The sequence below is a fragment of the Anopheles merus genome, chromosome 3R, assembly GCF_017562075.2.
Source record: "Anopheles merus strain MAF chromosome 3R, AmerM5.1, whole genome shotgun sequence".
Taxonomy (NCBI): Eukaryota; Metazoa; Arthropoda; class Insecta; order Diptera; family Culicidae; genus Anopheles; species Anopheles merus.
This window is the reverse complement of record NC_054084.1, coordinates 19,651,912-19,666,888: the sequence shown is the minus strand read 5'-3', so window position 1 is coordinate 19,666,888 and position 14,977 is coordinate 19,651,912. Positions and strand designations below refer to the sequence as shown.

The following is a 14,977-nucleotide window of genomic DNA, read 5'->3' as shown; positions in this document are numbered from 1 at the left end:
GCGGGTTCGCTTGTTGGCGGATGGCGTGCACGAGATAAAAGGGAGGACATTTTATTGGAGGGATTAATGGGAAAGGAAATCACGAAACGGGCGTTTATCGTGATCTTGCAAAAGATGTAAAGCAATGTTTTCTTATTTTATTATTTTTTTTAAACAATTTATTTATGTTGGAGATAGAATTTTCCATAGATTTCCCTTTTTAAAACATGGCAATTAAATTACATATTAAATCAGTGTGTATAAATATTAATTTCCGCTTGCTCAATAAGATCCAACACACTAATATTGCTGATTGGAATTAATTCTGAACGTAACTTCAACAGGTTGCATGAATTCTGATTGATTGACGTGTAGAACACAATTCTTATAAGATTTACTATATTGGTTTCTGCATCGGCAATTTACGAACGATCGTGATGTAATTTTAAAACGAAATTCCCTTTTCTGCACTTGAACCTGTATGATACATGACCGTTTTTAAGGGTTTATTATTGTTTTAAAATGAACAATATTTACTTAAAGCGTTTTTTTTCTCGCTCAGTGAGCCGCCATTACGAGCGAGTCCAGCTCCGCGTACTGCGTCCCTTGCCGAACGATCTCCGAGTTGAGCGATTGCTCCATCACGCCAATCTTGATGTCCATTTCGCACAGCTCCTCCTTGATGCGAAAGATCGCCTTCTTGATGTTGATCAGTGGACCTGCAAATGGGTAAACAAAATGATAGTTTCGGCTGCTCATTGATATCCTGGGACTAAAAAGCCCCAACACTTACTGCCATCCGTCATCGAATTGCCACGCTGCTCCATCTGAATCTTCACGTTCTCCAGCTCGTTCGTAATCTTCGACAGTTCGTGCTCGTGTTCGGTCCGCTCCTGCTCGGCCTGCTTGATCTGGGCCGTCGTCTGGTTGTGCTCGATCAGGATCTCCTTGTACTGGGCGATCAAATCCTTCAGATCGTTGTTCAGGTGCTTTTCGCGGCTTTCGATCTTCTCCATGACGTAGCTAATGTCGGACTGTAGCTTCGATAACTGACTATCCGTTTCCTCCGTTGCCTGAAATAATGGTTCAAATCATTCGAAGGATTCTCTAAAAAGGATTACAAACCCCTACCGAGTCGATGTTGTTTCGCAAATTTCTCATCTGCTCCAGATGAGCCCTCCAGTCACGTGGATCCGTCTTTACGACCACCTTCAACTGCGGCAGTACGCGTTCCAGCTCCAAACGCCACGCTTCACTGTCCGACAGGGAATCCACTTTATACTCGCGTGTCTCCTTCCGCACACCAACACCAGACCGGGCCGGATCGGAGAAGCTCAGATCGAAGAGACCGTTCCGCTCGTCATCACTGTCGTCACTGCCACCGGCCATCTGTTCCTCTTCCACCTTCTCCAGTATGATTTCGGAATCGTTCTCGATCAGGTCGACCATCGGGTCGTCTTCCTTGCGACACTCGGGCCGCTTCATCTGGAACTTGGTGAGCTTGAGTGCCTGCGTGGCCAGACAGTCCATAATGTAGACGCAGATGGGACCGGCGCCCTGAATGAGCCGGTTCGTCTGGAAGTCGGTCGGTACATCCTGCAAACAAAGAGACAAAATGTATGATGAGCACCGTTCAATTTGCTAATAAATCTTCTAATTCCATTACATACCATCTCCTGGAGCACCTTGATGATGCGCGATATGACAATGTTCGGGTCGTCAAACTCCTGCGGCTGGTCGAACGTTTTGCCGATCTTGCGTATCAGCCAGGCACAGATCGAGGTGAACATGAAAAACTGTTCGCCCGGGTTGAAGGAGCGCAGGAAGTAGTAGCGATTGATTTGCTTCATTTTCATCTCCTTCAGCAGGAGTCGCTCGTAGTTCAGCAGCTTCAGCTTTTCCATCAGATCGTCCACCTGGAAGGAGGACACGGACGATACGCTGCCCGAGTCTCGCTCCATCGCAAGGTTGTACTCGTTGCGGAACATTATCACCAAGTTTGGGGAGGGCCAATTGGCTTAAGATTCCGATTAAGAATGTACAATATACACGATGATAAAGTTTTGATACAAAAGTTCTTTAGATCTCAACAATAACATGTACTTTTCACAACAACACTACATGTTTGACGTGGTTGCTAAGGGGCAAACAAAACAGCGGTCCGGTTGCTAAGGGGTTTGCTGTTTGGCAGTTGCACTTGTTGACTTGAAGGGAGTACAGGGTGGTTCAAAAGGTTGTTCTGAGCATTGGATCATTTTCCCTTGGTAGTGGTTGCATACTTGAATAGTAAATTAATGTTATCAAATGAGATATCTTGGATCATTTAAATAGAATTGTTATTAGATAATTTTATGGAACATTACTTCACTACATTCGGGTTTTAGGGATTGACAACAGATAATTGAAACCAATCTAATATAAGCACTATCTTGGACAGTCTCTGTGTACTCAGCTGTTGCGTGACATGTTTACCGTTACTAATTCTTGGACCAAAAAGGTAAGTGTATAGGAATATGAATGTGAAGACATCGTTCATGTTCGTTTGCAATTTATGTGATACATTTAATGGCCACTGATGTCGTTGAATTACATTGAGCCTTTCCATTACTGTAGCACAGTCCAGGACTTTTGGATCTCATTTTCTTGCCTTATGTTATAATAGAACTTGGTGTGTCATGCGTAGCGTAGACTTGGTCATGTTTTGCATAATTAAATTCCAAGTCTCGAAAGCCTAACAAAGCATGTTCGTGTAGGACGTTACGCCAAATAGCAGAAAAAGAAGAAGAATTGGGTCTTTTGATTTTTGCATCTCAATTTTATTGTTCAGGGGAAATACGCAAATCCAATAAGAGTTCTATTAACTGGTCAGATCTAGGAATCATAAAAAAATACTGTGAAATATAGTCAGTAAATCGATACTCCCGACAGTATTTTATGCATATGAACCTTGGACCATTCAAGCTAAACTTAAAGAACCAAAGTAGTATCAGTAGTTGCAGCACTTACTTACTACATCCACTTTGCGATCTTATTCCTCTCCAAGAGTGTTCAAAATCGCTCACGATTTTCCCGCACCTTCGTTTGTCAATCCTTTATCCCGGCCATAACGGCGGAAGCCTTCTCGTCATTCTGCCGCCTTGAATTGGGCCTACCAAGCTCTGGTCTTGTGGATGGCCTTAAAGCACTTTACGGGTTGGGTCGTCGGCATTAATATGCGACCGTAAGAACGCCGTACAGCTCGTTGAACTTGTCGTTGTATCGTAGCTGCTAGCTGCAATAATGGGCCTAAAATCCTGACCATTGACCTTTATTCCTGTTCAACTGTAAAGTTCAACGATGTATAAATAAGGAATACAGGATCATTTACACGTAGTTTTCTTGATGGCAAAGGAGGATTGAAACAAAAATTAATAAAAATAAACTACTTACTTACTTATCCGGCGCTACAACCGCTTTGCGGTCTTGGCCTGCCTCAGGAGTGTCCGAAACCGCTCACGGTCTCGCGCCTTCGTCTGCCAGTCCGTTATCCCGGCCTTAATGGCGGACGCCTCCACGCCATCTTGCCACCTCAATTTGGGCCTACCACGCCTCCTCTGTCCTTGTGGACGGCCTAAAAAGACTTTACGGGCCGTTTCCATGCGTATAACATGGCCAGCCCACCGGAGCCTGGCGAGCTTTATACGCTGTACGACAGTGAGGTCGCCGTACATCTCGTATAGCTCGTCATTATAGCGGCTCCTCCATTGTCCTTCCACACATACGGGGCCAAGTATCCTTCTGAGCATCTTCCTCTCGAACGCGGCTAAGAGGGTTTCGTCAGATTTGGACAGTGTCCATGTCTCAGAGGCGTATGTGAGTACTGGTACTATATAGGTACTGTATAGTCCCAGCTTCGTCCGTCGCGACAGGTTTTTTGAGGTGAACTGATTTTTCAGGCTGTAGAATGACCGGTTGGCAGCCAGCATCCTTGCGCGCAACTCAGCTTCCATGCTGTTGTCGTTGCTGACCTTTGACACAAGATAGGTGAATTGTGGGACGACTTCAAAAGTGCGTTCACCTATCTGCACGTCACGCCTACGTAGATTCTGATTATTTGTTGGTGGGCCCGCTGATGTTGCCACCATCAGTTTGGTCTTTGCCTCGTTTATCTGCAATCCGAGGCTCTCTGCCGCCTGCTCGATCCCTTGGTAGGCTTCTGCTACATAGGAGAGCCGCAGACCAATGATGTCTATATCATCAGCGTATGCCAGGATCTGGGTTGACTTATAGAAGATGGTTCCCGTAGTCTCCACCCTCGAGTCACGGATGGCTCTCTCTAGCGCCAGGTTGAATAAGAGACAAGCAAGCCCGTCCCCCTGGCGCAGAGAAAATAAACTACATGATAGATTTCTTTTGGTTTTTTTATAATAACAGCAAAATAGCCTTCATTGTCACAGAATGTAGTGTTGTTAATCCTATCAAGTCGTTCATTGCAACATACAAAGCTTAGTGTCATGGTAGTTTCAAAGGATTATGAGATACTATGATACAAATCGTAGCGGAGTTGAAGTTGCTCGTAATCGCGGCTCACTCTTGGGTTGAAGACCCAAATGGACCGTTACTCCATAGGCAGGACTGACTATGGATAATCAAATAATCACTGAAAGCCAAGCCCCCCACTAGTGGTACAGGCAGCCCTTGACCGACAGCGGTTGTTGTACCAAAAAGAAGAAGAAGAAGAAGAACAATATTAAACAAACTATGAACATTAACTTAAAGTGTTCATGATAAACCTATGCACCAAATTTGTTGTATTGGATATACGCTGCTTAGCTTCTTGAACATCGACATTATCGGACGTACAACTGCGGCAGTGTACGAAGCGTACACCCGACTGAAACGCGAGGCCGAGAGCATTGGATTGAGGATCACTGCGACGAAGACAAAGTACCTGCTTGCCGGGGGCTCTGACGGTGATAGAGCCCGACTCGGAAGCAGAGTATCAGTTGACGGCGTCGATCTCGAGGTGGTAGAGGAGTTGTGCTACCTTGGTACGATCGTAACTTCGGACAACAACGTAAGCAGCGAAATCCGAAGGCGCATTGTTCAGGGAAGTCGTGCCTACTACGGGCTCCACAAACTCCGGCGATCCAGAAGACTCCAGCAACACACGCCATATATCGCACACTGATTCGTCCGGTAGTCCTCTACGGGTACGAGTCTTGGACTATGCTAACGGAGGACGCCAATGCACTCGCCATTTTCGAACGGATACTAAGGACTATCTTTGGCGGTGTGTGCGAGCAGGGCGCGTGGAGAAGGAGGATGAACCACGAGCTAGCTGAGCTGTTTGGCGGTGCAGATATCCTGACGGTCATTAAAGCCGAGAGGATACGATGGCTGGGGCACGTGATGAGGATACCGGACTCATGCAGACATCAGGAAGATGCTCGTCAGCGAACCGTTCGGTACGAGGCGTAGAGGAGCACAGCGAGCTCGTTGGCTGGAGCAGGTGGGGTCGAACCGGTCGGAGATCGGATGCAGCCGTGGTTAGAGGACTGCAGCCCAGGACCGAGTTTCCTGGAAACGGATTGGCCGTGTCAACGAGGAGAGCTTCTTGAAGCCCAGATATGGATCGATCTCCATCAGGATCGTCCAGGATAATCATCATAATCAAGGATCAGGATCATAATCATAACTGACTAACTGACTAACATATTTCTGACAATAAATAGTGTTGACCTCTAACATACTCTATCACGAACGATCACACGGAAACGATGCCATACACGAAGCTTATTCTCATTCCGTTCTTTCACCTCTCATTATGTACCCTTGATAAAAATAAGTAGCCAGTAACATGTTATCGAGGATGTACAACGCTCTCGATTCTACGCAATGACTACACATCAGCCGGCTGCACGCAACATGATCTGATCAACATCGACGCCAAGATAGAGATTGTATCGCAACATGCCCTGCTCCGAAAAAAAAAGAAAGCTATTGTTACAACTAATTGGCCACTATTTGATGTCGCACCGGAGGGTTCTCTCCTTGATTGTTGCCATATCTGCAAACCAAAGGTACAAGTTTTCACCTCATATTTAGCAATTTTATTACTCAATTAAAACCCCTGCCCGGGTGTGCATGTGCCCGTGTACCTACGTGGCTGCGAACAGAAACAGAGCAAACACATGCATCGCAGGAAGATGTTACCAATAAGCTGCTGGTAGGGCTGGAGGTAGAACCTAGCGATCATTATACGTGCGCGCCTTTCGCCTATGCGTAAAGCGTGACTGCGTGAGTGTGCCCGTGCGCAGGCAAAGTGGTCATAATTTATAGTTTGCGCTGGTTGCAGATTGTTGTTGTTGTTGTTGTTGTTGTTGCATACACAGTGCGCAAGTGTACCAAGGTGTAGAACGCATGTCGAGCGTATAAATGAATTGTTTTAATTTGGTGCTTTATTCACATCTTTTTTGTTTTGTTTTGCTGTGGAGTTAAATATGAATGAAATAAATAGGCTGCAAATCATAGAGTGTGTTTTAAATTAGCATGAGGTGCGGATGGTTGATTTTTTCTTGCAGGTTTTTTTTATCCACCTTATTTGCATTGTTACATACGTCGATGAGCAGATGTCACAGTTGATGAGCATAGGATTATTGTTTTTATTTTAATTATAGTAGTTTTTTTTTGTTATAAGATTTACAATTACTTCTTTCGTTCAGTTGTAAACTGTTATCAATTATCTTTTACTGTAGTACTCAAACTTTATTTTGCTGCTTTAGTATCGTATCCATTTTATTTATTGGTCCGAGTTTGTGTTTTTCAATTTACAAAATATTCTACCATCAATTTATTACCGCGACTGCATTTCCCAATTTAATTTCCATTATTTTGTCCAACAAGAAAAGCACTGTTTATAAAACCGATGTAGCCCTACATTCATGCTGTAACAAATCTAAAAGCAACAGCCCAGCTTGTTTCCCATAAACATGCAAATCGATGCTTTTTTCCAGCCACCACGCTCCCGCATCGCAGTACTTGCGCATACGCGAGAAGCTTCAGGAGAAGAATTTATTTCCTCGCCGACGCGCATCCGCTGGTACGCGAAAACGGCTTGCCATCAATGTGAAAAATGTTTGAAAATGCCAAAACTTGCCGGAACGCAACGCAACTGCTTTATGCTTATTTATGACCGCCAAAATTCTGCAACATGTGCCGCGCGCGAAATGCACGAAGGCAACAAAACAACAAAACGAAAAAAAAAGCACACAGTGTATGGGTGTGTGTGTGTGTGCTTTAGTTTCTTCCTTTATCCCGTTTTTGTTTTGGTATTGTTAAGAAAGTTGCACCCGCGCGCAATCGACACAAAAGGCGGCTGTTGGGTGGTTTGGGGCAACATTGTTGAAATATCTGCTGCGTTTGCGGTGATTAACGATATTTTGGTTTATTCTTGATGGTCTCTCTCCCTCTTTCTTTTCCGCCTCATAAACATGGAGCAGAAAAATGTAGAAAAAGAAAAACAAAAGAAAGAATGGGGGAAAAAAGCCCACGAACCCGAACATGCAAAAGAGCTTCGATGTGAGCGAAGGCCGAACAAAACAAGAGACTTCGATGCAACGGCAAGCGACGAACCCGGCAAACATAATAAGAAAGGAACCCACCGAATGGCACTGGTAAGAAAGATTCGCTCGAGATGGACGCTGTTCTGTTCGCTGCTTCGTTTCATTTTTCTCCCCACACATCCTATACCGCCTTCTGTAATCACCCTATCGGATACTCGCATCACCATTTGCGTAAAGTTTCGCGTCAACATACAACACGCCGGCCGGGCTGCGGGTGCAAAGGCAAACGAGAAGAACCATTTTTTATCGTGATTTAAACTCCACCTTGGGAGGATGTTGGGGATGTTTTGCTGTTCCTTTTTTCCCCGGTTTCGTTCGCTTCACTCCCGTGGCCGATCCGTGGCCTCCACCAGCCGTCTAATGAGAACAGACAGGGCGCGATGAGGGTTTGAGGTTTTGAAAAATTAAATACATGTACTTGTACCTACGCTCGCTACGCTCGTTATTCTGTTTCTGTTCCTGTTGCCGGTGCTGGCATGAGGCGCGAAAGTGCGCGATATAAAAAAAAACGAAGGGAACCTCACCTCACATGCACAGGCCAGAAGCTCGTTCTGGAGGAGCAGGAAGCGTACAGAAGTAGGTGCGTCAAAGCACTGGCTTCACGCGGATATGGTGGCGTTTCCGTTCCGTTCCGTGCCAATCTGTTCTCTACAACAAGCTATCGTTATTTTAACAAGATAGATTATTTTGCAATCTTGTGCAGTGAGAGTATGAAGAGGAAGAAATGAGGTGTGGAGATGAGCGCAATTGGTACACTTTGGGGCAAACAATCTTAATTGAGTGTGATATGAGAAATGATATTGGAGCATTTTTAGAATCATGCAGTGAATTTCTGTTGCTAATCTTTAAAAAATCATTCATAAAAATCAAAACAATTGTTCACAAATTGTTAAGCTTCATTTCTCGATTTCTTTTCACTGCTTGTACCGAACACGCAACGGTACGTTGCATTAAATCGTTCGTGTTTAATGTGTTCTACCAGTGTACCGCTAAACAAACACAACAAATTGACGGAACGTGTATCGATCAAAGGCAAACTACCGGGTTGCCCGCTGCACGTATGGTTTAATCGGCGGAAAACCATTAAAAAACATACACACACGTGCGTACCCACACCCACAAGCGCATTACGTAGAATGTTGTTCTATTTTGCATCGTTAACATGCCGGCACAAGTTGCCAGGCCAGGGTAGGTCGGTTTGGTTCGGCGGCCCAGCCTAAAGAAAAGCAACCGGCACTGTTACTAATGAGCGTTGCTAAGTAACGCAGTTTGCCGATATATTAGAAAACATCTGTAAGTGGGTTCGTACGTGAGCTTCACGCCTTGCGCCTAGTGCAAGGCGGGAGACGGAACGGATTTTTTTCTTCTTTTCCGCCGGCATAAGGTCCCCCGTCCCGGCGATAAGCGAGGTAGCATGGAATAGTGCAAGGCTCTCTTTCTCTCTCTCTTTGTTGCATACATCATTATCAACTTGGGGTGAAAAAATGAGCAAAGGGTTGATGGAGAAGAACCAAAAGAAAAGAATGAAAAGCAAAAAAAAAAGGTGCATAAAAACGCATACACAGAAAGCTCACCGTGCTTGAGGGCAAGGGGGATGGAAATAAATAAGTAACATAACATAAAACGAGCTCGGACTGATTAACGAGAAATGATACCCGCACGCACCGTTCGAAGACAAGCTTACTTGCAGGCGCACTCTGCCAGCTTTGCCGCATTTATGCTTTACTCGAGCGCAGGGAGCGGACTTCAAAACGACCCCTGAAACGGGCTGTGGTGTGCCAGTTGCTTTAAGGCTTCGTTGCTGTGTTGCTGTGTGCACTTCGTTTGTTATGGGCGTGAAAAGTTGGTTGGGGCTTGATCTTGGGGTTTTATCACTTTTTCCGCTGGGAAACGGGCTGTCGTGGGGACAGCAAAAAAAAAGGATGAGCCAGGCTCTGGGTGCATGAGTGTGGAGACGGTATAGCAAGAGTGTCGAACATCAGATAATTTAGAGAAGAGAACATAGGATTTCAATGTAGATAATTGTAAAGTCCATGCACAATTGACTGTTTGGTTATTTGAAGTACAGAGATTCCTTTAAGCCCCAATTAGTTTTCAGTATCTGTAACAAAATTGGTTTATAATCAGGCAGCCTAGTATGGTATATGGGTGTTTTATACGTACCGGGTTGGAAATCGTAGCCTATACATCATTGTAAAGCCAAAGTAATGGGCTAAGGAGTCATTAAATAAAACGATCATTGTATTGTAGAGTATTGATCGAAATTCAAAGTTCATCAGAAAAAATATAAAATATTATGAGAAGCAATCTATACCGTTGGAATGTTTGAGAACGCAACAATATCGTTGAATTTTAAGGCTTTTTTGTTCATACTTTAATGACTGAATTAATAAATTAACATATTTTATAAACAACAACAAAATGTGAAAACCATCAATGCAATTTTAGATCCTTATTCAAATACTACAGCTAAGACAAATCGATCTTAATTTTTGCTATTAACCCTAATATTAGACGGTTAAATTAATCTCCAAATTTTCAGAACAATATTTTTACAACCAAAAATGTGTTTTTTTCTTTAAAAAACATGTTTGCTAAACCTTAAATAATACATTAAGGTTGGACACAATTGCCAAATGCAACGGCGTGCAAAAAGGAGATGAAACTCATCGCTGTTTACGCTTGCAAGGGGGTGCATTACCCAAGTCGCGATTCTTGTTGCTTACTGCTCACAACAAAACAAAACTTGTACATGATAATTTGCAATTGGGAAGAGTGAAAGAAACAAATGAGCAGTGGAAGAGGTTGAAGCTAAAAAGGCAAAAAAGCAATTTGAAGGATGTAACAGGCTACAGCGGTGGTGAAAATTGTATGGCTAGAGTTACAGTGGATCGTCGTTTTTTCGGGCACCTTTTATCCGGCTGTCCGTTTATCCGTGCTGCTGAGAAATGACAGTTCAATAAAAAGGTGACGTTGCAAGCTGAACAAGGTATTTAAAAAAAGATTATTAGAGCACATTTTTATAGCAAAAAAAATAAAAAATAAAAAAACGCCATAATTTATGGCACATTTCAAACATTCTTATCGGCAAAACTAAAAGCTAATAAAAACTGGCTAGGTTTTACTTAAAAATAGTATAAATAAAAAAATCAAGAATTTGTGATAAAATGTATACTTTTACTCATTATCCGTATTATTTCAGTCGCCGGGACTCGCCGGGACTCGACCTCGCCCGGATAAACGACGCTCCACTGTATGTTATTATACGCATTTTGACCATTGGTTTTTATTAAAACTTATTTTTTTAAAATTTATATAAATTTACTAACATTTATTTTCATGTGTTGAACATGTCAGCCTACATTTTAGTATTAAATAGCAAGTAAAACACGGTCAAGCTGTAATCATCAAGCCCTAAGCTTAATCCACTGCACACCACTGTACGTAGCGCCCGGTAATCCAACGCTCAAGGTTGCATCCGTTGCATCACGGGACAGGACCTATAATCTGGATTGTCCATGCTCCAATATATCTTGCTAAGTGGTACCTGTCTACGGAGCACGGGGTTGAGGCTTATTTTCACGGCCCGTTTTTGCGTACCGGTGGTTTGGGTCTGCTTTTTCTCGTTGCTGTACGATACCTCCCGATGCTAACCAGACGCGCGATCGAGCTCAAGCGTACAGAGCGTGTGCGTACACACGGGCTTGTTAACTTCTCTTGGTTAACAATATTGTGTAAAAACGGCGGAACTACATTCTAGTTAGCAGCAGTAGGAAAGGTTGCTGCCTTGTTGAGGCGGATTAAATAGGATGAGGATTCTTTTCAAGCTGATTGCTTGTTGGGAAGAAAAAACAAAAGAGTTGAATGCAAGAAAAGAAATCAACGCGTGTGTGTGGGGAGCTTTTTTCTTCGTAATTGTTAGACATTTTTAAACATAAAAATAAAGTCATTTATTTCTCTTGTCAACCGCATTCTAAACCCCTTCGCCACAGCATAGATCAATCGTGGCCTGCGAGTGGACATAAAACGTATTTAATTACCCATTTCCCTACAGCACGCCCGGCGTCCTATCTAAACGACTTTTAAACAAAACCTCCCACAGAACGTCATCCCCTCCCCCCCCCCCGCTTCAGCACCATTTTGGCGTTGTTAGCACCGTTCGGGCGAAGTGATGCTGCACCACATTTAACACATCCCGACAGTAGGACAGTTCGTACAGCTCGGAACAAGATAAGAACTACATACCCGACCTGTCCAGACGACGATCGTTGAGGGAAGGTGGTAAACATAAGAAAATTAAGACCCTGTGTTTGCACGCGCAAGGGAAGTACATTCTCCATTCGTTCGCTGTGTGCGAGAGAGCAGGGAAAAACTGATAACGAGGCGCACCAACATGCGTGGTAGCAACTGTGGGGAGTCGCACAGCATAAACAACGGCGCACTCGACACATGGGCCCTTTTTTCGTTCTCTTTTTCTATATCTCTCTCTCTCTCTCTTCCCAGTTACCTTCCAATTGCTTCTCAACCTTCCAATTGCTGAAAAATCCAATTCCAAAACTATTCTCGCCCGCTCGTTCGTTTCTTTTGGTCGCTTCCTTCCAAGCGCCCCATGCAAACGGGCCATTTGAAAACTTGTTCTCCTTCCAAGACTGCTCCCCAATTGCTTCCCCACCGCTTTGCTTCTCGCTGGCAGCCCTCGGAGTTTAAAGCCCTGTTGCGTTCCAGCCTTGTCTGAAGTTTTATGACTTGTTTCTTACCAGCGAACCTCGTTAATAAAAGGAAGATCGCTGCGCGCCGAAGACGAAATACCAAAAAAAAAGGAAGGCAACTACACGAAGTCGGCCTCTGGAAGGAAGGAAAGAAGCAAGATGGAACGACCGAAAACTGGTGATCTGCGGCGGCAAAGGGTGGCTAGAAGATAGAAGGTAGTGAAAAGAAGGTATAACAAAAAAAAAACTCACAAAATAACAACAACCACAACAAGTTTGTTGGAAAAATTGGTGGAGCAAAAATGGAAATAATCACCCTGCGCTGCTGCGTGTACACCGTTCCGCGGGTTGGCTGCATACGCTGCATATTATTTTTGGGCGATTTCACATTTCGCGTACCGCTGGGGTTTGTTTTCTTACCCTTCTAGCTCTCTGCACGCGCGTGTGTGTGTGTGTGTGTGGAAAGAAATTTGCGTTTTGCCACTCCTCGAACCGATCGTTTGATTTGACATCTCGGGGCCGGAATCTCGCGATCTCTCGTCGATTAGGATGAAGCGAAGTGAGGTGATATTTTAATGACGATCGGCCGCTGAATCGGCCTCGCTTCCTCGCTAAACATCGTGATGATCGTGGAGCGATCGACGGGGTTGGAGGGTATGCTCCATCGTTATTTCCCCCTTTGCGCGCCTTTCAGCAGCCTGGCCATGCCTGGCCCGGGCTGGATCATATGCTGGCTGGTGGAGATGATGTTGAATAATGAGGTTCGCCCGCCAACGACCCCACTGTTGAGATCGAAACAAATTGAAACGAAGGCAGCTGCCTGAAAGGGAACTGGGGGGTTACGGAACGGAAACGGCACAACAGCATAATAAGGAGAGAACATTTCCATAGTCCAGACCTCACTGGCGTAAAGATGGTGGTAGGCGATGGGTATGGGAGCAGGAAAGTGCTCCGTGGCACTGGTTGTTTGGTATAATTATAGCCGGGGCTTTTCACCTCTTTCCTTCGCATAGGGGGACTCGCGATCGTAGGAGCATAAATAATGGAGCCTCACAAACTATTGTTTGTTTTATTTCTCTCTTATTTCTCCCATTTTTTTAATGAGGGATTAGTGAAAGAAATAGAGCTTGTTCAAGTCTATAAAACAGATACCTATAGCTGGAATTTTAAGTTAGTTTTATTGCTCCGATAGCACACAAATAAAAAAGGAAGACAGCAATGTATGCAGCCCTTTACCCACCAACACCTATTTATTGGCCATCGATTGTAGTATTTGCGCGGCTATTCGTTCCATTCCCCTCCCCCCCCCCTCTCCGGCACGCATCACGCGTATTTGCATACTGGAAAAATTATGATTCTCAACCGCTATTATTAAGCGGTAAATATTCGGCTTATAAGTGGAGCCGCGGAACCCGCGCACGGACGCGCTTTATTGTTTGCCTGTTTGCTTTGCGTCGATATGATTTATTGCCGCGGCATCTGTTCTATCGAACCGGGCAGTTTTACGGCCCCGTTTCCAATTGTCACTCGGCTTCCCCTGGCCGGTTTTCGTGTCCAGAGTCTCACTCGCTCATCGGCAATAATCGATTGAGCATGATGTGGACGGGTACCCTTTTCGCCTTCCATTTCCATCCCTAGCAATAGCCAAAGAGCCTTCCACAAGGTGCTCCAGCACCAGGGCATGTTGTGTGAGAAGCATCTTTATGTTGGGTCATCGAGCCACTCGAGATTCGGTGTGCTCTTTGCGCTCGATCCCTCGCCCCCTCTTACCAAAGCGTACACGTGTGAGAGCGTTGCCAGCGTTGAGGGAGAATTTAAGTAAAAGAAGAAGAAGAAAAAAACAGTGATCTGTGTTGTGTTCTGGAAAGAATCTTAAGCAGCTCATTGCTCATCGAGCATCGATCGGACGGGGTGGCGATCGATACGAATACCCTCCCCCCCCCCAGGGGGTGGATGTTGTTGCGAAGCTGCCTGCCTGCTCGCGCGAAGTGCAAAAACAGAGAGAACCAGAGTGGAAAGAGAGTAAAAGCAGGAGAAGAATGATGTAAACAAAATAAAACAACGGTTAAAGGATGCAAAAGGGTTGATTGTCTAATGAAAGCTTGCTTTAGTAGCCCAATTAAAACATATTTCTTATGCTAAGTGGGGTTTGCCTTGTTTGCAAAGAGATAAAAAGGTATGTTTGGGAGCAAGAGAGAGAGAGAGAGTGAGAGAGTGAGAATGAGCGGAGAGAAAGAGAGTGGGAAAGCGAAACGGTATGCCTAAAAGCAAGCGAGAAAAGAGAAGGCCTTTTTTCGAGAGCTGGAGAGAGGGAGAGCGATCAAAAAGATATTTACGCACATTTTTCACTGTGGGAGAATTACACTTTACAGTTGGTCTGTTATCTTAATGTGTAGGTCTAAAAAAACGACTTAAAATCATAAAAACTAAAGCTCCAGAAAAGAAGATTGTTTTTCACATAATTGGGTATTTATGGGCGCGATAGTTTTGATAATATCGACGAGGAATAGTTGTATTGAATTCAAATACAGCAATAAAGGAAAACACCATCCTTATAGATATTGTTGGCATTTGGTAGTGTGTAGTGCGTTTTATTTGGAACAGTGGAGCTTTTTAAGCTAAACATTTGAAATCAAATGAAACATGTACAAACAAGGATCTTTCCAATAGGCACTACCAATTTAT

At 44.3% G+C, this 14,977-nt stretch overlaps 1 protein-coding gene across 1 annotated transcript; it reads right to left on the bottom strand.

Moving 5' to 3' along the window:
• Positions 1 to 199: 199 nt before the first annotated feature.
• LOC121596547 (intraflagellar transport protein 57 homolog) lies at positions 200 to 2,086 on the bottom strand. The gene is made up of 4 exons (XM_041921587.1): positions 1,650 to 2,086; positions 1,111 to 1,575; positions 773 to 1,052; positions 200 to 698 (listed from the first exon to the last, which is right to left on the bottom strand). Exons 1-4 carry the CDS (start codon positions 1,965 to 1,967, stop codon positions 538 to 540), a joined length of 1,224 nt encoding a protein of 407 aa, XP_041777521.1. The 5' UTR covers positions 1,968 to 2,086; the 3' UTR covers positions 200 to 537.
• Between the last annotated feature and the right edge of the window lie 12,891 nt (positions 2,087 to 14,977).